Consider the following 24,914-nt stretch of genomic DNA (forward strand, 5'->3'; position numbering starts at 1 on the left):
GCTCTAACTGAAGATGAAACTAATTTTATAATTCTTTTCAAGGCTGCATGTAGAAAATGGAGAGAAACATGAGCCATTTTTAATGTATTAATTATATTAGTATCCATTTCCCACTCCTTCCATTATGGATCTCAAAATGGATTAGCCAGAAAGCTTGCCATTCAGGAACTGGCCAGGCCCAGATCTGCTCAGAGCTCTCTCCTGGGACTATCTTTTCACTAGTGTACTTGAGAAAGGCTTTTGAGCCTTTAGCTAAGGACTGCCTTGCATGTTGAAACTTATTGAGAGTTTGTATCTCAGTCCTTCAGTTAGAGCCATTTATTGGTCAGTGCTGGCCTATGACTGGGAACTCTTTCGTTGCCATGAATCTTACTGGATAACCATGGACCCATTATTCTCTGTCTTGGTCAAACAAGTCCCAGGGGGTTGTTGTGAGGATAAAATGGATGAAGGGAGAATCATGGGTACTACCCTGATCTCCTAGGATAACAGTGGGATTGAGGTCTAGCCTGACAGGCTTGGAAAAAAAACTCTCTTTTTTTCCTCTTTGAAAGGTTTCCTTATTTACTTTGCTTATGGTATACGACATAGTACAGAGGGACGCCCTCAGGAGTATGATGATGATGACAGCTTGGAAGGCCGTCCTGGGGATGACGACAGCTTCTTGGGGAAAAGTGCAACTCCAGAAAAGAACCCTCTGAGCGGGCCCAATGAGGACAGGAATTCAAGTGAAAGCGCTCACTTCATTACCAGTGAAAGGACAAGTGAATGTTAATATCTGCCCACTGCTGCGTCATATGCATCTATCAAGCAATGAACTGTAAAAGAACGGAGTTGCTAAAAGAAATAGGCCAATATTTGCTCATGAAGAACTAACAATAACCTTACCAAAATACCTTACCAAAAATGTCTCCTAGAAAGTACGAATTATGTTCCGGACCGGCTGCTAGATGAGATCTTTTCCGAGGGGGATTTCCCTGTGATGGGGGTGTACTTCAGATAACAACTGAGATGGTGATGGGAAGGGGGAAATGTTCAAAGTGGCTGATTTGACTTGTCTATCACTCTAAACCAGGGGTAGTGAAACTGCGGCCCACCAGATGTCCATGGACTACAATTCCCAGGAGCCCCTGCCAGCGAGGGGCTCATGGGAATTGTAGTCCATGGACATCTGGAGGGCTGCAGTTTCACTACCCCTGCTCTAAACCCTTTCTTTTCTGAGCAGAGTCCAATATTTTGAATAAGCAGTTGATTACAACCAATAACTAATTCCTAAGAAGAGCTTAAAGGGGGGCTTTCTGAAACAACTTGGTTTGTGTTTCCGGACTGATGTGGTGGTGGTGTCTCATTAAATAAGTATTAATAACCTGATCATTAAGCACTTGCTATTCCACATTAGCAAGAATACCTGAATTTTTTAAAAAGTGCTCAAGGTGGTAAAGAATGCAAATCACATTAATGTGGTCTAGCTTTTCAACACTGGGTGCTGCATGTTAAGAATGCCATGAATATTGCCTTATTTGTGAAATGGGTTGGATCCCCTAGACATTTCTGTGGACAGAAGAGATTTCTGGTCACAGGGTGGGACTTCCCCTCCTTCTCCCTCCTGCTGCAGTCCAAAATGCTGTTCCTGGGGAAAAGGGGACCTCCCCAGGAATAGCCTTGGAGATCTGTAGCAGAAGGGGAGAATTAACTAAAATAGCTCCAGTTTCTGTCGACAGGAATCCTTCATGAGATTCAAATTATGCAAGCAATGAACATTGCTAAGAAAAATGGTAAAAGAACAGTATTTTTTTTTAATTACTGACTTATGCTTGCTGATGTAGTAATTACTGAAATTATCTTCTGTCAGTGTTATTCCAAGTTCTTCTTCTTTGTCAATCAGCAGCTCAAACAGAAGTTTCTAGGCTTGAAAAAAGCACTAAAGGCCATTATGCATCTATGTAATTGGAGTTTTTCCAGATGGTTTGTCTAGCAGGGAAGTGGTCTGTGATATAGCTGAAAGTGTGAACCATCTGATGAGGACACAGGTAGCGTTTACAGGTAATGATTAGAAAAAATTGTGACTCTGGTCAAGCAATCATGATTACATATTTCTGCAGCTAGGGACTGTGACATTTCCAAGTGTTCTGTTTCTATGCAGCAGTATCATGGGGTACTGGGCCATTCAATGTTTTAATAACTGATTTAGAATTTTTATATTAATCACAGAGAGTACTAATTTATTTTTGGGGAGGATGGGTTTTATCTTGGTAAAAGACCAGATATATAGAAGAGAGTTAGCTCTTCATTTAAAATATCTGAAATATAAAAAGTGATGTCTTCAGGGATGAATAATCTTTAGTATGAAATATTTTATTTATAAATCTTAGGCCACGGCACCTTTATTTGGTACAATGGGCCATTGGTGGGATTAATTTTTTTTAGTGTACGTTGTCGTCACTTGCCCCTGTTGAAGGTGGCAGTGTGCATGATGTATTTCTATGTCACCATTTGTGAGGAAGTAGTGAAAAAATGCTTTTATGTGTCGTTTGCACATTGGCCTATACAGGAAACAGTGAGAGAACATACAACTAGGCAATCAGCTAAGCCAGAGATGCCCCAGGGAATCAATGTTCCCCTCCCTCAGGAAAAAGTGAGGAAGGAAAGGTGTGATGCTCTTTTTGGCAGGAGAGATAACTATACACTGTATTGGATACCTTCTGGTTTCTCAGCATTAGAATCATATTGTCATAGTCTTTAAAGGTTTTTGCTGTAACGGTGGCTGGAGACCTTCATTTAAAAATTCAGGTCAGGCTTTCACATTAGCCATGCAAAAAGAGGAAGCACGGATACATTTCACACAAAACTTCTGAAGGCACCCTAGCAATGGCTACTCCCTCGCAGTGGAGATTCTCTGGGTAGCATTCTTAGAGTAACACATCCTTCTGTGCTGCGCTCACATGCGCCCCCTCTGGTCACCACTCCTCACGCTGTACCATCAACAGTTTTTTCCCCCCCAAGCTTTTTTAAAAAAATGGGCAATTGCTCAATATTATAATGATTTGTTGCCAGGTCCTACTAACTTTTCTGAATTCCCAGCTTTCACTTTTTAAATGTTAATAGCTAGACAATGACTTTTAGAAGGCAAAGCTGGGGATTTAGAGCATTAGTTCAATATAAAGTTATCTTGCTTTTGCTAGCAGCGGAACCATTGCTGATATATTTTTTAAAAGTCCCCCCCAAAGTAATCCAGGATGTCAACTCACCATTGAGGCCTGGAGGTCTCCTGGAATTACATCAGTCTCCATACTATAGCTTCCCTGGAGTAAATAGCAACTTTGGATGGTGAACTCTGTGGTATTACAGACCTGCTGAGCTCACACATACACATACCTCCAGGCACTACCTACAAATCTCCAGGGATTTCCCAAACTGGAATTGGCAACCCTAGGGGTGGTGGAGGCCATGGTTCCTGAGGCAAGGAAAATGCTGTTGCATAGGCAGGACCTTCAAAAATTTGCACTTTCCTGTCTGTACATCAAGGTACTTTGACTTTGATCTTTCGAAGAAATGTCCATTATGTCAAGTTTTCAGGACAATCATGTCAAAGCAGGAGAGAACGTAGATTGTGGGTGACTGGGGGGTAATGGCATAGGGATACTCCAAAAAAATCCTGCTCCAGTTTGGATGCCAAAATGGAAACAAAAATGGCATCTTGGAAGCAACCGATGCTGAGCTTAATAGCAGCACTAAATGACAAGTGCATTTTAATTGCAGGATGTACTGGACTTGCATTGTAAGTCTGCTTTTTATATGTAGGTTTGTAAATGGCTGAAGAAAATGGAGGGACATAATACATTTGTTAGTGGCAAATTATTTTAAAAATTGAGGTGAGGAGAGGATGCCCTGATTCAGGGCCCTGCGTGTGCTGGCAGGGGCTCATGGGAATTGGAGTCCCTGGACATCTGGAGAGCCGCAGTTTAGCCACCCATGCCCTAATTGCGGCCATTACTAAATGTAAATGGTCTTCCACCAACTCACATGTGATCAAAAGTCTTTGTGGCATAATTTGGTCACAATTTGAGGACTTTGTAAAGTGTAGTTGGACTGAAGTGTCATTGAATTATAGTTACTCTTAGAAATTATGTGAGTGGTAAATCACTACAAAAATAACTGAAAACAAAAGTAAGAACACCTAATTATTGCAGTGCAGTTGTGCTCTATTTAGAATAAGAGATGGCTCCTGTAGGAGAACTTTCCTTGGGATCTTTGTTACATTTTGAAGTACTGTTGCTTAAAATGACAAGTGTCCATATGTGAATTCGGCAAAAGTCGGAAATGGGTCCATATCTTGCAAGTTTTTTCATTAGGGAATAATACTGTGTATTACTATTCACACATTATTGGACTAGTCCAGAATCCTCTAGGTTTTTTTGCATGCAGGGAGTTCTTAGCTGGCTTGGTTGATCACATCCAGCCCATTGATGAAGGCAACTTCATGCTTTCAAAGGGATGTGTTCGGACAGTGAATGAGTAGGAAAGCCCTGGCATATTGAAGGGTTCTTTATTCATTTTGGAGCTCTGTACAAAAAGCCTCTAAATCTAGAGCTCACTTCTTCCGACGCAGTGCTCCTGCTCTTTTCTGCCGCTACAGACAAACACAGCTACCCATCTTGATCTACCTCTCAAGGCTGTTGTAGGAGAAAAGGGAGGAGAGGAGAATGACGTAAGATGCTTTGAGACCTAACTGGGAAGAAAAGCTTGGCTGGAAGTGAAGTAAGCAAATGCATATCTGAATGTGCAAGGATCTCTAGATTCGGCTGGCTATTGTTTTTACTTGAAGCTCATGCGGTGATGTCCTTCTCACCACCTGGAGGGTTCAGAGCAATGGTTCTTCCCCATGCCCCAAAACCACTCTGACAAATCATCATGACTTAGCTAGAGTGAGAAAGAATGATCTGCTAATGCCAACCTCCATTTATGCACTGGAGGTTTCATGCTGGGCTGGCAGGTTGCCCCACCCCTTCCTGCAACCACGCGGGGGAGCATGTGGCCCGGTGTGCCTCATCCGCCCCCGATTTGTGCTCCTGCACGGGAGCTAGGGCAGTGAAGTTCCCAGTGCGTAAATGGTCCCACAGAGCCCCAAGGCTGAGAAAGGAAATGATCTTGTTTCAGTAATGCAGGCATATTTTCCTGACTATCAGAAGCCTTAATGCTATAGCAGTTCTGCTACTGTTTTATGTTTCAACATTAAAAACACAAATGCCCCAAATGTGCAAAGTAATAACTTGCTCGTAGAGACTCTTACTACCTACGCCAACAACAGGCGATGGACTTTTAGGTCCAAAGAGCCATTAAAGAAAACCCTCTTAAACCTGAAAGAACATTATGATCAATGTTTCTTTTTTCTTTTTAAAAAATGATTTTTGTATGTGGCCACTTCAGATTTCATTCTTAGCATCGCCTTAACTCAGCTTTTAATAAGATAAGTATAAATTGAATACACGTATTGTGTTTGTAGGGGGTCAACCAGTGGTCAACAGAAATGGACTCTCCATGCCTTTACTGCAACCCAACGACTCATATGACAACTCTGAGAAGATAAATGTCCACCTTTGGTAAATTACTAGATTGAGGACCTGAGAATTCTGTTAGTATTTGAAGACATGCTATATAGATGACAAGTGTTTATGGACTTATTTGGAAACTTTTTACAGAAACGGTTCTCCTTACTACAACTCCCATCCTTGCAAGTTTTATGATCTTCCAAGTTTCATGATCTCAAGTTTTGGGTGGTCAAAGGGGATTTTCTTTATTTTCTTACAAGCTGAAAATCTGGTTAAGTCCATCACATTAGTAAAAAGTCAAACTTAAATGGTCCGCTTACTAGGGAATAAGCCCATTTTCTAAGACTGGACCTGGCAGGCTGACCATAGGATCAGTATATATATACATGTCTTTAAAGCATTTTCATCACTTGTCTTGAGCAAACTCCTGGGGAAACTTGCTGAGTCAGGACTGAGAAACCGTCACTGATCACTACATGGAAATACTTTTGAGTGTTCATTTTTCAAAATCAAAAAGAGCGCTTAACTTTGCCGTATCACTGTGTATATTGTACATTGTATTCATTATTATTATCTAAATGTTATTTGCTCTGTGCACATGAATGGGGATAGGTCCTTCAGCTTCAGAGCAGGATGTGTCATAATCTGCTAAAGAAAAAATAGCATTTTATTAATGTAAAAATGTGTTTATGTGCAAAGGAATAAAACTACTTCCTGGTGCTTTGGGTTTTTTCACTTTTACAAGAAAATGTTAGTGGTTTATAGTTACTGTAGATTTGAGAAGAAATTTGTATGCTGCTGTTCACTGTTTTTAAAAAGGCTGCTTAGGACAATAATCTTGTGTTTGTTCTGTATTTTTTAACATAAAAATTAAAATTGTAAATGCCGTATAGTTTTGTTTTGCATTTTTAAACACTCAGGTGGAAATATGTAAACCATAATGATGGGCTATAGCAATCTTCAGGCAATTACAATTCCAAAATGTTGTGATGTTTGACACAAATGAAAAGACCAAGATCTGAGTGTGAAATTCAGCAAAATCAATAAGAGCAATAATTCAAAAGAATCAAATGAGAATCTCAGATGAAGCAAAGGATAAAATGTATGTTGAACAAATTAGGGAGATAAGACAGCTACAGGACTGTAATACAGATCTCTGTCCCATCAAGGCTGGCACAGATCTTTTGTAACTTTCCAAACCCGTCAATTTCCACAACAAAATCAGAGTCCAGTAGCACCTTTAAGACCAACAAAGATTTATTCAGGGCATGAGCTTTTGAGTGCAAGCACTCTTCGTCATACTATGAACTCCTTACATCAGTGGTCCCCAACCTTTCTGAGGTTGGGGAACGGCAGGGCATCGGGGCGCGGGCCACGCCCACGCATCGGCCGCGCCCGCGGGCTGTGCTCGCGCATCGGGCCGCACCCATGGGCCACGCCCACACATCGGGCCGCACCCACGGGCCCTGCATGGGCGCGGCCGGCCCTGATTCCCTCTCCCCGCCCTCCCGCAGTAAGAAGCTTCCCAGGCCGCAAACTTGCGGCCTTCGAAGTTTTTTACTGCGGGGGGGGGCGGGGAGAGGGTGCCGCGGCCCGCAGGTTGGGGACCACTGCCTTACATGACATTTGAATCTAATTCTGAGGAAGAGTGCTTGCACTCGAAATCTCACACCTTGAATAAATCTTTGTTGGTCTTAAAGGTGATACTGGACTCTGATTTTATTGTGCTACTTCAGAACAACACGGCGGCTACCCATTTGAATATACTGTCTATTTCCAGTTTATATTTCTATTGGTCCATGCTTTTGGGTTGGCCAGGGTCTCATGGCAATTGCTCTGCCTGCATCCCAATAGACTGGGAAGCACCTCACGGAAGAGATATTGCCACAATGTGCTAGAAATTAATGTTTCTAGCACACTCTCCCTCAAAGTATACCCCAAATGGTGCCCTTCCACATCTGCACATTCCTAGATCTGCAACATTTACACAGCCGGGAAGATAATAGTCACCTTGGAGACAACAAGAAGCCTTGTGTCTTCCCTTATCCTGCCTACCTTCAAGCACCATACATGACTTTCTTGCAGGTAATGGCTGCTCAAAGACTTTGGTCACGCTACATTCTAATAAAGATATAGGCAATGCTCTACTAAATCTATTTTCAGTGGTCCCATACAAACGTATCATTTTTGCTGACTTCAACAATTTGGCATTGGGTTTCGTGGCTTCTTTCAGACCTGTGGGCTTTCCCACCGCATTTCTTCCTCAGAAGGCCTGCCTTCAGCAGGTAGCTCTTTTCTGAGGGAGAGAGGCTTCCTCTGATAAAGAAAATCCTTTGCCTATTGGCGGAAACCTGAGGAGTCATCCAATTCAACCCTCCGTGTTTCTTTTTAAGCTATAATCATGTGTGTTATTGTCCCATATATACTACAGGAATTAAACCCAGGAAGTAGCACACACCGAGTGCTGCCAATCTCCAGGTGGTGGCTCGGAGACCTCAAAAGAGAAGTTTTGGAAGGTGGACTTGATGGTATCCTACTCCATTGAAGTCCCTCCCCTTCCCAAACCCCACCTCCAAATTTCCAGGTATTCCCCACCTGAAGCTGGCCGCTCTGGGTTCTGTGAACCTGACCAGATACCTGTTCCATTTGGGGGACATACACCACCCCTCATTCTGAAGTGCCCAAATGCCCCTGTCCAGCGGAGGCCGACCTGCATCACCGCCCTCGTGCAGAGGTGGCCATCTGGGGAGCCACAATTCCTCCGGCCGGGCCCGAGCGCGTGTTCACGGGGGGGGGGGGCTCCCTGCAGGGGTCCTTCCTGGGCCGCAGCCCTCCGCTCAGCTGCTCTAGAGACAGACGCCCAGAAGAGTCTCAGCAGAGCCGTCTTCTCTCCAGTCCGCGTTCAGAGCCTGCCCAGCGCTGGGCTGCCTCGACGACCGCGAGCCTAGCCCCTTCCTTCCCCACCTGGCCCCCAAGGCCAAGGGACGCCGGCCACGGCTGCCTGCCAACCAGCCCTTCGGGGGGGCCCTGTGTGTGTGGGGGGGGGCTGCCTGTTGCAATAGTCGCAATAGTCGCTTCGGGGCGGGGGGAGCCTCCCTAGTCCGCCCGGGCCCCGAGCTGCCGGTGCCGGGGGAGGCGGAGGCGGAGGCGAAGGCGGGAGCGGAAAGCGCCGCTTCTCTCCCCCTCCCCGCCCTTCCCGGCGCTCCCCCGCCACTACGTCTCGCTCAAAAAGTTGGCGGCCGGGCCGCGGGTGCTGGGCTGGGCTGGCGGCTCTCCGCTCTCGCCCTGCCGCCCATCATGAAGGCCTGGCTCCTGCTCTGCTGCTTACTGCTGCACCAAGCGCTGCACAACGGTGAGTCCCGCCAGGGGGGCGCCTCTCCTCCCGCCCGGGGGCTGCCCTCCTCGCCCCCCCCCCCGCGCCAGTCTCAACTCCTGCAACCTGCCGGACGCTCCTCGCCCGCCGAGGGTCGCGCCCGCCTTGGGAAAGTGGAGGTGGGGGGGTCCTTCTTTCCGCCGGGATGGGAAGGGGCCCGCTGGTTTCCCGTTACCTGGCAAGGGCGCCGCTTTCCCCAGCGAGCCTGGGCTGCCAGCAACGCAGACGGCCGCCTGACACACGCCCCGTTCAAGAATCTGGAGAATTTGGGCTCACTTCTTTCCCCCGCTTTCCTAGAGTGACTTCAGAACGGCGCTGCTCAGCCAGCCTCGCAAGAGGGGCTCTTTTTTTGAAAAGGCAATAGCAACCAGGCTTTCAACATGGAGCCATCCTTGAGGGATGCTAGCACTCGGGGTCCACAATATTCAGGTGCAGTTGTGTCTCGGATCAGGCACAAACTGCGGGAAATTTGAGGGTCTTTTTTAGGGTCATTTTAGACAGTGGAATGTAAACACAGGTTCTAATGGGTAGTCGTGTTGGTCTGAAGCAGCACAACAAAAATAAAGTCCAATAGCACTTTTAAAGACCAACAAAGATTTATTCAAAGCGTGCACCTTGAATAAATCTTTGTTGGTCTTAAAGGTGCTATTGGACTCTATTTTTCATGTGTGTAGGGGACTTTAGAGCTTTAGAAAACAAAAGATGTGTCACTGCTTTTTGTCACATCTTTTTTGCAACTAGCATCATCCCTTTTCTTCACCGGTGTATCCATTTGTAGCATCACTTTCTCTATTGGCTTATGGGCATTTCACACATGAAATGCAGTAGGGAGCCCAGCTGTAATTCAAGGCTGAAATCCAAGCTACAAAGAACAACCCCCCTGGAACTTCAATGGGTTTTACTTTGGGGGAAAATATATTGGAATGGCACTAAAACCTTCCTGTTGCATGCTGTTACAACAGAACATTAGTTACCACAGATTAATAGTTCAATGTTTGTTTCACAAAACCAACTGAAGTTTGTCCAAACAATTTTCCTCTCTAAATGTCTCCAGGAAAGTAAGGGATTTGTGCCCTTCTCATTGTTTTTCCAGATTATGTCACCAATATTACTGAGCATATTACTGAAGATAAACTCATAGAATTAGGAGACAGCACAAGAACTGTCTAATCCAGTATCCTGAAATCATAGAATTCCTAAGTGTTATTTATACACATATGCATGTTTGTAGCACCCTGTTTGAATGAAGGACCAGTTTGGGGGCAGGACCAAGAAACTGCCATAGATAAGATATATACTGAAGGCTTCTTTTGCCCTTCACAGCTCCTAATCAATTGCTCCAAATTCCTTTGCAGTAATAGACTTCCATTTCAAGAAACTTTCTTCTCTATAAAAGCACTTCTTAGAAAGCATTACATACCCTCCTTTACTACACAAGTATCTAAATATATATATTAAAACATATTTTTCTTCTACCTGTGGCTCCAGATAGCTTACCGCACATACTTAAAACATCAAATAACAATAAAACTCCAATCCCCCAATTAGGGCTGTCAATTTACAGGTGATGGCTGGAGATCTCCTGTTGGAGAAAATGGCCACTTTGTAAGGTGGCATCTATGGCATTATACCCCATTGAAGTCCCTCCCCTCCCAAACTCCACCCTTCTCAGGCTCTACCAAGGGATTCCCCAAACCATAGCTGGTAACCCTACTTCCAGCCAAATAAAATGCCTGTAATTTACACTCCATTAAAAGCTTTGGTGTACAGTGCCATTAAGTCACAGCTGACTTACAGTGACCCTGTAGGGTTTTCAAGGCAAAAAATGGTTTAGGAGTGGTTTGCCATTACCAGCCTCCATTTCACAACTCTGGGATTTCTTGGAGGTCCCCCTTCCAAACCCTAACCAGGACCAACCCTACTTAGCTTTACAAGATCTGAAGATAGCCTGGGCTATCCAGGTCAGGGTAATAAAGCTTTACCTTCAACCAGTTTTTGCACATATATAGACAGTTTTTGCATATATATAGACAGACAGATAGACACATAAACACACACACACACCCAAACATTAATGCAATCTGTTGTTAATCAAGAATTATGCTTTGTGTCTATTTCCAATCCTTGGCAAGCCAGAGGAGAAATTCTCAATAATGCATAGTGAGTAGGGTTCTGGTACAAATAAAGCCTGCTTCATTACTTTCTTCAGCCGCATTAACAAAATATTAGGAGATAAGTTTGTCAGTGGAACCTGGCTCACACTGGCTTGTGAGCCTTAACCAAGCAACTACAGGAGGTATTCTTCTAGTATCTCCAGACATGGAGAATCAGCAGGTCGACTTAGACTTGAATGGCAAATGACCTGTAATAGCATCTGGTAATAATTGATTTTGTACAGGAGTGTCATCTCTCCCTAGGGAAAGAAACCTAGTAATTGTTTATTTGCATGTATTAATTTAAATGTATGCCAATTTAAAATAGCTTGTCTGGGAGCATCCTGCCTGAGGTAAAGAAAAAATGAACAGTGTCAAAAAAGAAGCTCCATTCTGCTTGCTTGTTTAAATCTAAATGTTACATCAATAATATGTTTATGTTGGAAGGAGAAAAAATAACATGGGGGGGGGAAGTGCCCTCCATAACAGGATAAATATAGAATAATGATATTTACACTATATCCCACTCCCCTTCTCCCTTCTGATAGCTGTTGGTCAGTCTGTGAAGAACAAGCGTCCAAAGGAACCAGGAGAGAACAGGATTAAACCTGCCAACAAAAAAGTAAAACCCAAAATCCCTAAATTAAAGGAGAGGGAATCCTCAGACTCATCCCCAAAGATCTACTCCATAATGACGCAAGTGATGGATAAGGGCCGCTTTCAGAAGCCGGCCGCAACTCTAAGCCTCTCTGCAGGGCAGAATATAGAACTGCGGTGCAAAGGGAATAGGATCGGATGGAGCTATCCTGCTTATCATGACACTTTTAAAGACTCCAGACTCAGGTAAGCACGAGAAATTCATAGAGTTGTTAACAGACTTCATTGAAAGAAACACAAAAGTCCTAAGCAAATGTGGAGTGCCCTCCTCACAGACAACATAGAGAGAAGTTAAAAGGAAGCTAAAAACAATGGGATTTATCAGAAGGTGTCTTAATTGCCACTGAATCAAATGAAGTGAACCTCAGGGTGAATGTGGAGTCTGAAGAACCAGTCATGGGGATTGCAAAGGAAATTAGTTGCTCAAACTCTCTTTGATGGAGAAAAAGTTGGGCTATATATATGTTAAAGAAATGAATAGTTAAAAGAATTTGGGTAAGACTCAGGGGAGGATGGTATACAAATGTAAATAAATAAAATAAATGTCACACAAATTAGTTTTCTAGCTTTTAAAAGTTTCATAACATAGTAATATTTTCTCCCTAATATTTATGCTGTAATGTCTGCGTTGTCATGAGGATTTCGGCTGATTCTAGGAAAATCTTTTACATTTAAATTAATTTCCCACTTATTAGTGTTCCCTACCTTAAAGAGTGTGAAGCTTATATTCGATATGTAAGTATTTTACATCTGCTGCTTGATCACAGGGTTTTTGAATAATAGTCTCCTTATGGTATGGGTCAATGTTGTATGTAGCTGTATGATCTTACAATGGCCTATGGCCTAGTGCAATAAAGTTTGCTTGCTAGTGTAGCTGTATGTCAACTGTCAATTTCTCTCATTCTTAAAATGGCTGACTCTGTGGATACTTAGAGACTGCAGCCATCATAGGGCAAGACAGATCTTTCTAAACATCTGAGAAAACCCCCAGGTTTGCAGAAAAATCTGTCCTGTATAAAAAAACACTGGGGTGCTTAAAATCCTCCCAGATAACCAAAGCAGCACTTGCAGGATTAAGAAACAAAGGCCCTATGTAGCTGTTGCTAGGCAACCTCAACAGTATTGCCAGTTGAAGCCTTGGTTTCTGTCAGTAAAAGGCAGACTGGACTTCCCTTGAGGGAAGACTCATGAGGGCCAGGCCTGTCAGCAACCACTGAGTGACTTGGTACCACAAGAATTCCATGCCTCGCCAAAGCCTAACTGCTCACTGTTATTCAACAACAGCCACCTCATGAAAGCCAGTGTCATGTAGCAGTTTCAAACTAGGATTTGGGAGACCCAAGTTCAAATGCTTATTCTGTCATAATGCTCGCTGAGACTGTTTACATACTGGGCACTTCACTGCCCCATCTACCATTCAGGAGCACAAATTGTGAGCAGATGAGGCACACAGGGCCAAATGCTCACCTGTGTGTGTGCAGGAAGAGATGGGGCCACCTGCCATGACTAAAACTTCTGCCTGCAGGCTAGCATGAAACCTCCAGTGCATAAACGGTCTGAGTGACCTTAGACAATCACACATTCTCAGCCTAACCTACCTCCCATGGTTGTGGTGAGGACAAAATGGAGGAAAGGAGAATGATGTAAGTTGCTTCGGATCCCCATTGTGGAGAAAGGAAGGGCATAAGTGAAGTAAGCAATAAATATAGCTGAAGATGAGGGGCAGATCATGGTTGGATGGCTGGTAGGTGGGAAGGAGAGAAAGAAACAGGGAAGCAGGACAATATGAGAGTCACCAGAAGAGGGAAAGAGGACGTACTGTGGAAAGTTGAATGCAGGGGTGAGGTATGCCCTGCAAGCCCTTGCAAGCTTGCTACAGCACAAGTGCACTTGGCCTGATAGCAGGGCCATAGTTTTCTCAGGCAGAGGCTGCCAGCGGGAAAGAAAGCTAAAAACAGATAAAGGCAGGTTGATAGAAGGAATGTATTTGAAGCAGGACAAAGGAACGGGGGCTTTCAAGGGAGGGGGAAATAGTGCAGAGAGAGAAACAAGAAACAAATCATTAGTTTGATTTTCCTCTGGATTCAATTTTAGCTTGTATGAAGCATGATGCCTTTGGAGAGCTATCAAAGTAATTGTTACTAATGGAAGTAAACTAGTACATCGCTAAAGAATAAAAGGTACACAGTGTTTACCGTTGCACCATGCTGGGATCTTAACTCCTTTCCCCGAAGAAATTCTCACATCTTATAGTCGGGTTTTACATTTGTTCTCTTGCTTGAAGCTCAGTCTTTCTTTCCACTGGAAAAAAAGAAAAAGGTGCCTCAGGCAACAATTTACCAGTAAAGTCAATGAAGTTGTTTTCGTGACTACAATTGTTTTGCCTTTTTGTAAAGATAATTGATGTGTTAGTTCTCTTAAACCTCAACACTATCTGTCTCTCTAGTGATTATTTTTTCAACAAAGAAAAAAGGGACAAGTCCTCCAAAAATTTGCAGGGGTTTTAAAATAGTATGTGGAATGCTCTGTTTTGTGAACCTGGAATAATATTAATCTGCCTGATCCTGTGGCAATTAGAGAACAAGTTATTGTGCATTAGTCCACTAGATGGCAGATTTAGCCTGTAACAATCTGACCATTTCCCCATGAGGAATCTTTCCTGGACAGACTTCGAATGTTGAGGGGTTTTAGAGCCCCCTTTACATGACGTCGCCTGCATCCCGAGGCTGTCCAATGGCTGGGTTGAGTTTTGACCATTTTTAACTCGTGATTTCAGGAATTGTGAAAACTGGAGGTACATCCGTAAATTGCGCATCCCATCGGTGAGCAAACAGGGATAAGCCAGTACGGAGGAGGAAATGTGTGATAGTCTTGGCAGCTTTGTCCCGCCCTCACACCTGCTCTCCCCTCTCCATTTCATGTTCCGAGTAAATTTTTTAAAATGATATGGCCTTTAAAGCTACATTATCAAATGTAAAATAAAATCTTTAAAGAGTCCATAGTCTTTTTGGGATCAGGCAGGCAAAACACAACCCCGTTTCTGTTTTCTGGAAGTGGGGAATTAGCTGGGAAAGGGGGGGGGGGCAGGTGATCCAGCAGCCTTTTCCTGATCATACAGGGGTCTGAGCACCTTGTTCTTAAGCCAACCATTAACAGAAAATGCCTTTTTGGGCTCCAGGGACCATGTTCAGCATCTCAGAAATCCACCCAGACAGAAATAAAGTTCCAAAGAACAGGAATTTTAAAGGGGGGGGGGGGAATACTGTATCACTCTGGCATTTCTCCATAGCAATGTGGCAGTGTAGATTTTTATTTAAAAATGCATCTGTGTTGTGGCATTACCACATAGCAATGTGGAAGTGCCTTTAAAAAAATTGTGGCAGGGAAGAAGAACATTTCTGTCCATGAGAGAACTGCTGTACTGTGATTGGTGGCTTGCTATGATTGACAAGCCAAGGAGTGGAGGGAGAAGTTCGGCTTGTTTTCCCTTGCAGCCTCGTCAGGAGGCAAAAAGCTGCAACGGGACAGAGATAAAACATGGAAGGGGTCTCCCTGTGAGGAGGGCTGCAAATGCGAGATTTCCCATCCTGCATTTGCAAGCAGGAAGCCCCTCTGTACGGAAATGGTCTCGGGTTCAGCCTTGGTGGGAGGTGTTAACAAATAATTGTGGCATAACTTGTCGTGTGTGTGTTTGTTTTTTCCTTAGACACAAAGGCATTTTCACACATTCTAAATAATGTCGTTTCAATCCTGTTCTACAGGGACCATTTGCAAGTGGATTTTTGCTGTTTTATGCAGTGAAATCCAGTTGTAAAGTGGATTGAAAGGGCATTATTTAGTAGAACAAAACTTGAGTCCAAAAGCACCTTTAAGACCAACAAAGATCTATTCAAGGTGTGAGCTTTTGTGTGCATGCAACTAATGTCTATTAAAATGTTTAAAGGCCTGTCGATAAGTCCAGCTTTTTAATTGTTCAAAGACCTTAACTGGGGACGCAGCTGAAATTCTGCATGGGAAAGGTGAATTCAAAATTAGGATCCTATGGCATTTCTCCATACTCCAATTATTTGTACTGTCAACATTTGTGTACCCAGTTGAAGGCCAAATATTGGACTCATAAATGCCTGGAACAGACCCCATGATTAATTTAGCACTGCCATATTTGGAGCAGGAATGTACCTTAAATCTGAACTATCATTTATATTTTGAGCTGAAAAACAACCCAAGATTTTTCTAAACAAGGAAGAGGCACTGTATAGGATTTTTCCTGCTTCCCTTGCTTACATTTCAGGGGCCTTAACTGGAAAAAAATGAGAAGGATGTGTTGCAGCAAAGCTTTGGTACTTCAGAGTCCTTCAGTTTCAGTGGAAAAGAGCCAGACATGGATATAACTTGATGGGACATAGATGTGCTTTACTTTGGCTGGATCACATCCATAGTTTTGTTGAAACTTGCTTTAAAAATAGCCTTAGGCAGATATGGAAAGGTTGTGGCTTATATTTAGCTGTGTATTATACAGGCTGCACCATCCAATTGGAGGGGAGGATCAGTATGTATTTAAACAGAAGTAGTAGTCCTTTTGTTTCTTTGAAATAAACAACGTAACTGTTGAAACCGCAGGAGACATACTGCTAATTTGTTCCCACGGAATTACATTCGGGGTGTTAGGAGTTTATTCTAATTTACTACACCTTAGTTGTGCAAGTCCAACACGCCTCATCAGAGATGCTGTGATCTTACCACAAATGGAGAAGCAGGTCTGCTTATCCAAAATGGCTGTTTTCCAAAACAGCCTACTGTTGATGGGTCTCTTTCCTATTGGTCAAGTGTGCCTGGGTGTATTGGAGAGCCATTATATGGCTATACTCATCCAGTCGTGGAGATGGCTACTTACAACATTTCTGGAGTGGGGTACAACAGGCAGAAGCAACATAGCCATGGGTGGCATTAGTAATAAGATGTCCACGGATGTCAGGGAAAGTATTCCATGGTTGGTGATCTGCTGGGGTGCAGGGGAGCAGAGAGAGGATACTGAGTGAAGGCTGGGGGTGGGACATAATTTGCAAAGTGCTGCAGTATTTGCAGGGTAGAGCCCTTATACTGCTTCTCTCTGTTTCCTTTCCCTCCTTCCCCAGCATGTTGCAAGAGTAAATTAATATGTTGCAATATTGAGTTTTGCAAGAAAGGATGGGGTTAGGCAAAAATTGCAGTTTAATGAAAGTCTAGACAAAATCTGTCATGCTAAACGCTTTCAAAACATGCAGTAAATATGCCAATTTGTGAGTCTTAAGGGTTATTCTGGGAGTCTGAAACAAACTTGTTCATGGTGGGGTGGAGAAAAGACGGAGAATGGTTCTAGTCCTCATGTTTACTGAGGAAAAGTAAACATGGGTTTAAACTATGTGGAGAATAATATCAGCTAGATATCGGGGGGTGGGGAGGAATTCATAGTGGAATCAACTGCGTAAGGAGGTGATGAGCTCCCCCTCACTGGCAGTCTTCAAGTAGCGGTTGGACAGATACCTATCCTGGATGTTTTAGGGTGATCCTGCATTGATCAGGAGGTTGGACTAGATGGCTGTATGACCCCTTCTAATACTAGGATTCTATGAAGCACTGAGAAAATTAAAATAAAGGCTGAAACTTGCCCTAAAATATGGCCATTCATTTCAGAAATTTTAAAACTTTTTAATTTTGCCTTTTAATGTGATTTTGTGAATGGTAAGAAGTGGCACAATAAAGTAACCCATCAGATAAGTAAGGGAAATGTTACATCTACTGCCAGCAGAGTTTAGCTGTGCTTTGTCTTTATTCTTGCTAGCATCAAGCAGCACGACAGATACAGTCAGCTGATCTTGGCAAATTCCACTGCAGCAGACACTGGTGAATACAGTTGCTGGCTACTCCTATGCAAAGGCTACAACTGCAAGAAGGACGAGTCAAAAACAGGCTCAACGTACATCTTTTTTGCAGGTAACAGAGTGGGTCACTGGCCCCCAAGAAAGCCTGTTCTGATGCTACAGGGTGCGCATCACAGCAGAGTCGGAGTTAGACATACTCATGTGGTACACTGTTTCCACTGGGTGAATAATTTGGGGAAATCCTTTATTCTTATTTTTCTGGACAAATTATTCTGGTTTATTTAGAACTAAAATAAAATGGTAAACAAGGTTGCACTTACCTGTAACTGCTGTTCATTGTGGTCACCTGTCCAGTCATACATGGGTACGGCACAAGCACAGACCTGCCGTGGAGAAGACTTTTTGAAGCTCAAGATTAGAGCAGTTTCTCAGTGGAACAGGCTTCCTCAGGAGGTGGTGGGTTCTCCATCTTTGGAAATGTTTAAACAGAGGCTGGATAGCCATCTGACGGAGAGGCTGATTCTGTGAAGGCTCAAGTGGGTGGCAGGTTACAGTGGATGAGTGATAGGGTTGTGAGTGTCCTGCATAGTGCAGGGGGTTGGACTAGATGACCCAGGAGGTCCCTTCCAACTCTATGATTCTATAAAATGCCTAGAGGCACTCTGACTACCTCCCTTGTGTGGTTTCCTACCCATTACAGCATGCAACAAAGGGTAGAGCAACAATTAATTTGCGCTTGCTTAAGCAACCCACCATCCTAACATATCACTACCATCTCTCATAACAGGTTCTTTTAATTTCAACAGCAGAGAATGAGAGTTGAAAAAGAGGAAAGAGTCCTTGGTTAGTGAAATGCAGGGTGTAAAGGACCAGCTCTTCTTCTTCTTCTTACTTCAATAACGAAGCTGCCACTGAAAAGTGGCTCACTCAGAGATTTATTGCCTTTCTTCTTAGGCCACCTGTGTAACTCAACAAGCCAAATACAGCCTACCAGTTATATATGGCAGGTTGTTATGGGCAAAGCCAAAGCACACACTCCTAGAGGTACAGGTGTGTGCTTATGGAGGGCATGTAAACTGTAAACTGTAGTTTTAGCAATAATACAGTGAAGTACGTAACACTTTCAGATAACTTTTTTCATTTTTTTCTTTATGAATCTTTTAAAAAGTTCTTAGGTATCAATTTATTGTTAGGGAATATCAGATATTACAGATCTAGTAAAAGAAATGTTTTCTCCTGTCGTTGAATTGCCAGTTTTTCAAGGAGGTCAGACTGTTAAAACGATAAGGAAATAAAATGCATCAGGCTTGTACATAACACACATTAATTACTTTTTAAACAGATAAAGGGGAGCTCTTTGTTCCTTCTCCCAGCTATTTCGAGGTGGTGTACCTCAACCCAGATAAGCCTGCAGTGATCCCTTGCCGAGTGACCAACCCGTTCGCAAAAGTAACGCTTCATCAGGAATTTCCAGCCGAAGAAGTCAAAGTGGATGGAATTAACATTATCTATGATGTCAAGAGGGGCTTTGTCTATCAGCATCCAAAGACTGAACACAAAGGAGTCGTTTACTGCAGAGCCGAATCAAGAGGAGCACCCCAGATTTCCATTAAATACCAGCTGCTTTATGTGGAAGGTAGGATTAATTGAATTGGTGGAGCATAGTTTTGCTCCTCATGTACCAAAAATTCTTGTTGGAACAGACCCTGAGTACTGTTTCAACACAGTTCAACCTGAGCATAGTGGATTTAATAATGGCTTTCTGGGAACTGCTTGAGGGACCCCTTTATGATAAGGAAAACAAGAAGCATGAGTAGAGCAATGTGCACCACAATGAGATCGTTCTTGACCTGCCATGCCAGCACAAAGGTCCATATTTACAATTTAACGGGCAGGAGATCAGGAATGTTTTTACTGTCCAGAAGATAATCTAGTTCAGTGGTTCTCAACCTTCCTAATGCCATGATCCTTTAATACAATTCCTAATGTGGTGACCCCCAACCATAAAATTATGCAAGTGTTCTTTCACAGAAATTAAACCAAAACTGACCAATGGCATGAAGATTCATTGTTCATGGTGGTATATAAATTGTTTTGTTTTTTTCTGGGGTTTCTCAGTTCAGTTCTGTCTCTTGTCCCACCATGGCGATTTTGCTCTTTTCCGCTGCTGCAGACAGATGAATGCTCTATCTTGATCTACCCCACAAGGTTGTTGTGTGGATGGCGCTCTCCCCGGCCTAGCTGCTTGCCCTGCCATGACCCCTGTGAAAGGGTCATTCAACCGCCCCAAAGGGGTCCCAACCCCCAGGTTGAGAACCACTGATCTAGTTAGTCATGTGAAAATTCTGGTTGCGATGAAGGTATGGCCAACCTGTTTTCCCCAGACTAAATGATTTCCCTTCACAGCCGATTTATCAGTGGAAGCGACTTCACTTCTAAGTTGGACTGTGGAATTATACAGCGGCCAAGAGGGAATCACACAATTTTCATAACTAACACATCATAGACTTCGGCTCCATTTCATTTGGTTATCTTGACCAGAATATTTGCTTTTGTTAGAGCACACATAGCCTTGGGACTGATTATGAAAATTATTGTTTCAGTTTCAATTTTGTTAGTTACTCTTATAAATGACTATTTTTCTGCAGGCTCAGAAAGAAATAATCCCTGTGGATGGAGAGTTCTGGAAATGTTTTCTGTAACATTAGAGCCCCAAAAGGAATAACGATGGCTGTTTATAAAGCCCAAATGAATACCATCCAAGTGAAACTTTTAAAAAGGCAAACCAATTATTTTAGATCAAGATGAGTAGCCGCACAAGTCTGTCTGTAGCTGTTGCAAAGAGCAAGAATACAGAAGTATTTAAGTGCTTTTGAAACAAAAAAGAGAATATCCACCTTAAATATGAACCTAAAATAACTCAAAGACTAACAAAATTTGTGGAAGCCTTGTGTGAGCTTGACAACTCCCTGCTCAAGGGCACTTAGCATTCTTTAGGGAAAATGTCCTAGGCATTAATATAATAAAGATTAGCATTTAAGTACTACAGGAAAGCTAATCTACATCTACAAATAATTTTATTAAGGCTGCCTCCAGAACAAAATTAGATCTAAGATGCAGGAAGACTAAAAGAGAGCTAAAGATAAATTATTAAGTACCATAAAAATGTAGATGGAATTCAAGGTTGCCAACATTTTTATGTTAGTTTACATGTTGTTGTAAACAACGTTTGATTTGCAGAATTGCAATTTCAGGTGAGGAACCTGAATTTCTTCTTTCATGTCACCTGTCTTTTAACCAGTCCCCAGTGGTCCCCCTTCAACCACCATTAAGGCATCCTCCAACAATGCTAGTGGTGGAGATGATATCAGCATTCTGTGCACAGTTTTGGGAGAGCCAGATGTAGAAGTGGAATTTAACTGGATATATCCAGGGCAAGAGGTAAGCTATTTCTTCTTTTTATTATTTCCCTGTAATAAAACAGAAGATGATATATGCTACTATAGTTCTAGCAGGGATCGTACAACAACGTGTAAACTAATAGTGTTAGCTGCAAACAGAACTGCTCAGGCCTTGAAGAAGTTCAGCTAGTGTAGCGGTGATAATATTGAGCTCTATTTCCATCTCCTCCCCAAGTGTTAAACAACATTTGATGGGAGATCTATATTCTAATTTCTCAATTACTTTAATGTTTAATGGACAGTGTGTGCATGTGTGTGGAATGGATAGACCCAATTTGGATCAGAGCTATTCCCACACATACAATACATACACCGAACTGCTGTTAGCTCCAGGAAGAGGAAGAAGACACCTATGGCTGCCATTTGACTCTCTGCCGGAAAAGATTGCAGGCAGGAAGTTGTATTAGTTACAAGGTACTTACTCTTAGTACCAGAGCTGCCCTTTTTTCAGAGGAGGAGGATCTTAGCCTCAGTTCTTTTCCTTGGCAAAGAAACACTGAATATGGCATCAGTGCTGTACAGTAGTTGAATAATGTGCACCTCTCCAAAGACAATTCGGGAACTTCTGTTATTACGAAATAGAGTGACCCACAAATTGGCTGGTGCTAACTTGTGATTGCATGTCACACCAGCTGTGAAAGATCTGTCTTGGCAGGCAGTTTGTTTCTCAGTTCAATTCAAGGTGCTGCTATCAGTTCCAAAGCCTGGGGCCCTCCTTGCTATGCCCCCGGAAGTCATATGCTTACAATGTGCTTGGCATTTTTAAACCGCTCCTGTGGAGCGGTCTAAATAAAAGGCTAAGAGGTAAAGGAGAGGAGAAAGGGGCGGGCCACGTCCGGGATCCCCCCGTCCGGGGTGGGGGATGATGGAGACGCGCTGGGCCTGCTCCTTTTGCCACACCAAGCCACGGACCATGGGGGGGGATGGCTTTCCCCCTTCTGCTGATGCCGCCCACCCTCCGCGCTACCCTCCACCGCCGCTTCCCAGCCCACCCACCTACCCTTTGCTGCCTCCCCCTCCCCAAAAGGACCTTCCCCCCACCCTTCCTCCAACCCCTGCCCCGTTCCCTACAACCTACCTCCTACCTGCCTTCCTTCTTCCTTCCTTCCTCCTTCCTTTCTTCCTTAATTTCTCTCTCTCCCCTATCTGCTCTCCTTCCTTCCTTCCTTCCTTCCTTCCTTCCTTCCTTCCTTCCTTCCTTCCTTCCTTCCTCCCTCCCTCCCTCCCTCCCTCCCTCCCTCTTTCTCTCTCTCTCTCTCTCTCTCTCTCTCTCTCTCCCTTTCTTCCTTCCTCCTGCCCATCCATCCACCCACCCCGATAGCGCCCGGTGTATTTTGCCTACAGCAGGCTTAATATCTAGTCACTAATAAAATAGCACACTGCCGGACTCAGATCTAATTGTTCTACTGTAGATCAACAGGGCTGTCCTCTGAAACTAGTTCTCTAAGATTACCATAGAAACTAAATAACATTAAAACTAGGGGGGGGGGAGCTAAGATCTGCAATTGCAATTCAGGCAGATGTATTTCAGGCAATGTTGTGGTGCTGACTAAGGATTCCTTTTTCTGTACAGTTACTGTCAAGTTAAGAGCCTGAGTGACATGGTGGTTAATAGTGGCAGACTCTAATCTTAAGTGCCTGGTATGATTCCCCTCTCCCCACCCACATGAAGCCTGCTGAGGGTTGGGCCAGTCCCCGTTCTCTCTGAGCTCTCTCAGCCCCACCTGCCTCACAAGGTGCCTGTTGTGGGGAGAGGAAGGGAAGGCAATTTTAAGCCGCTTTGAGAGTCCTTTGGGTAGAGCGCATTAGGACTTACTTCTGCTTAAACTGTGCAGTAGTATTGAGCTGAGCCAAATTCAGTTTTACCTTGCATATCACATTTTCCTTCCAAGTGTTAAGGCTAATATGAATTTAAAACAGGCAGCAGAAGACCTACCTTTTATTTATAAGAACAGTTGTGATTCTGTTAGCTGGCAGCCCAGTTGCTTCCTTTAATTGCTCTGCAATATAACTCACACTATAACAAAATGCTGTTAACTTTATTTTGTACTCCAGCCTCTTGTGGCACAGAGTGGTAAGGCAGCAGTCATGCAGTCTGAAGCACTGCCCATGAGGCTGGGAGTTCGATCCCAGCAGCCGGCTCAAGGTTGACTCAGCCTTCCATCCTTCCGAGGTCGGTAAAATGAGTACCCAGCTTGCTGGGGGGTAAAACGGTAATGACTGGGGAAGGGAATGGCAAACCACCCTGTAATGAGTCTGCCAAGAAAATGCTAGAGAGTGTCACCCCAAGGATCAGACATGACTCGGTGCTTGCACAGGGGATACTTTTATCTTTACCTTTATGCACTTTTATGCTATTTACTGTTTGGGGTTTCGTGTGTCTTTCAAACAGTATGAAAGGCCTGTGATCATCCAGGACACCTGGAGGCTGATTGAACGAGGAATCGGTCACACCACAAGAATCTCAGAGAGCGTCATTACCGTAGAAGATTTTGAAACCATTGATGCTGGAAACTATATTTGTATAGCTCAGAACCTTCGAGGACAGACAACAGTAGCTACCCATGTTGAACTGATGTGATATACTGAGCTGGAAATAGAGCCAGAACAAGAAATGTAAGGCTGGACTGCTTCTGGCTAGCTTTAGCACACTGAACTGGAAGTCAGACTGGTTCCTATGCGGTGCATTCTGTTTTTTTGCATACTAGTAGACTCCAGGCTTGTAGTCATAAGATGCTGATTGACAGCTAGTACAACACAGCGGCTAAACTATGAACTCCAGGTGGCCTCCTGGAAGCCACCTTCTTGGCCATAGTAATTGTTGACTTCCCATCAGGGGGGTGAAATACTAACCTACATTGTGAGTCTTGGATGTGAAGACTCTTGAGCTTGTGTCTATGATGTGTTTTGAGCACTTGAAAGTGCTATATAAATATTAATCAGGAGAGACACCCATTTTAGGAAATAAAAACATCAAATTTAATGTGATGAATCTCTTGCTGGTATAGTTTAATGCAGCCAAAAGTTAGTTTGCTGAAAAATGCTTTCTTCTTGCTAAGCAGAACATGAAGGAAGAGGATATAAAATCACACCTGTAGAATCACTCATGTTCGTCTAGCAAGAATTTTTTTCTCAAGCCCATTAGTCATCAAGATAAAATGCTTTTAAAGTTGTTGTTGAAACCATCATATGAGTTTTTATATTGTCAGTATACTAAGACTTGTTTTAAGTTGCATATTATTAAATAAAATATTTTGCAAGCTTTACATGTTTGATCATAATACTCTTTAAATGGCCCTTGTTGAAAAGGAAAGAAACAGTTAAGGCAACTCAACAATCTTATTCCATGAAATAACTCATTATCAGGACTGAGCTACAATGCAAAAGATGCATCATGTCATCTACATCTATATACAGATTAGGGGACTCACCTTTACAAACCACCCTTCTGCTTGATGGGAATCTAAACACTTGGATGAAAGAGGAAGGGGCTTCAGAGTTCCCGTGCTCTGCTTTAGCAAGAAAAATGGGTGAGGCACTTCTACCTTTCACATTCTTCCCATGTACCGTGGTCATGTGACTGTGGTCATGTGGAGTGCAATGGGATAACCTGGGCCCTTCATGCTCTATGCTTGCAAATATGATGTGGAAGGGAAGCCTGTAGGCCCCCCTTCCTTGCAGTGTGCCTTTTGTAAAGGTGTGCTCCCTGATGCATGTGTAGTTGCAAGTTGCAGATCCTCTGACATGACTCATGCTTGGTGTAATATGTAATGGTATCATAAACCCTTAGATAGCTCAGCCCAGTAAAGCTGTCAATTGATGAATAAAGTGTCTCACATTGTGATGCCACTTCTACAAAC

General features: G+C 43.4%; 2 protein-coding genes across 6 annotated transcripts in view; both read left to right on the forward strand.

Annotated features, from left to right (window-relative positions):
• The window catches only part of SLC7A2 (solute carrier family 7 member 2), a 49,273-nt gene extending 42,832 nt beyond the window's left edge, over nucleotides 1-6,441 (forward strand). For all 5 annotated transcript variants that reach the window (XM_077302104.1, XM_077302102.1, XM_077302103.1 and 2 more), the window contains exon 12: nucleotides 555-6,441. In XM_077302104.1, coding sequence (XP_077158219.1) covers nucleotides 555-775 — 221 coding nt within the window. In that variant the 3' untranslated portion in view covers nucleotides 776-6,441. The remainder of the gene's footprint in view (nucleotides 1-554) is intronic.
• A 2,276-nt stretch (nucleotides 6,442-8,717) lies between these two features.
• PDGFRL (platelet derived growth factor receptor like) lies at nucleotides 8,718-24,320 on the forward strand. The gene is made up of 6 exons (XM_077302107.1): nucleotides 8,718-8,901; nucleotides 11,624-11,918; nucleotides 17,554-17,705; nucleotides 18,936-19,229; nucleotides 20,895-21,034; nucleotides 23,447-24,320. The coding sequence occupies exons 1-6, from the start codon at nucleotides 8,847-8,849 to the stop codon at nucleotides 23,633-23,635; spliced, it is 1,125 nt and encodes a 374-aa protein (XP_077158222.1). The 5' UTR covers nucleotides 8,718-8,846; the 3' UTR covers nucleotides 23,636-24,320.
• The last annotated feature ends 594 nt before the right edge of the window (nucleotides 24,321-24,914 follow it).

The sequence above is a fragment of the Paroedura picta genome, chromosome 10 (genome assembly GCF_049243985.1).
Source record: "Paroedura picta isolate Pp20150507F chromosome 10, Ppicta_v3.0, whole genome shotgun sequence".
Classification (NCBI taxonomy): Eukaryota; Metazoa; Chordata; class Lepidosauria; order Squamata; family Gekkonidae; genus Paroedura; species Paroedura picta.

What these genes read in the sequence shown, in the direction of transcription:
- PDGFRL (XM_077302107.1), top strand. Translation starts at nt 8,847, where the DNA reads ATGAAGGCCTGGCTCCTGCTCTGCTGCTTACTGCTGCACCAAGCGCTG. An exon ending in GCACCAAGCGCTGCACAACG is followed by an intron (nt 8,902 to 11,623) that starts GTGAGTCCCGCC and finishes CCCTTCTGATAG; the next exon opens with CTGTTGGTCAGTCTGTGAAG. An exon ending in GGATATATCCAGGGCAAGAG is followed by an intron (nt 21,035 to 23,446) that starts GTAAGCTATTTC and finishes TCTTTCAAACAG; the next exon opens with TATGAAAGGCCTGTGATCAT.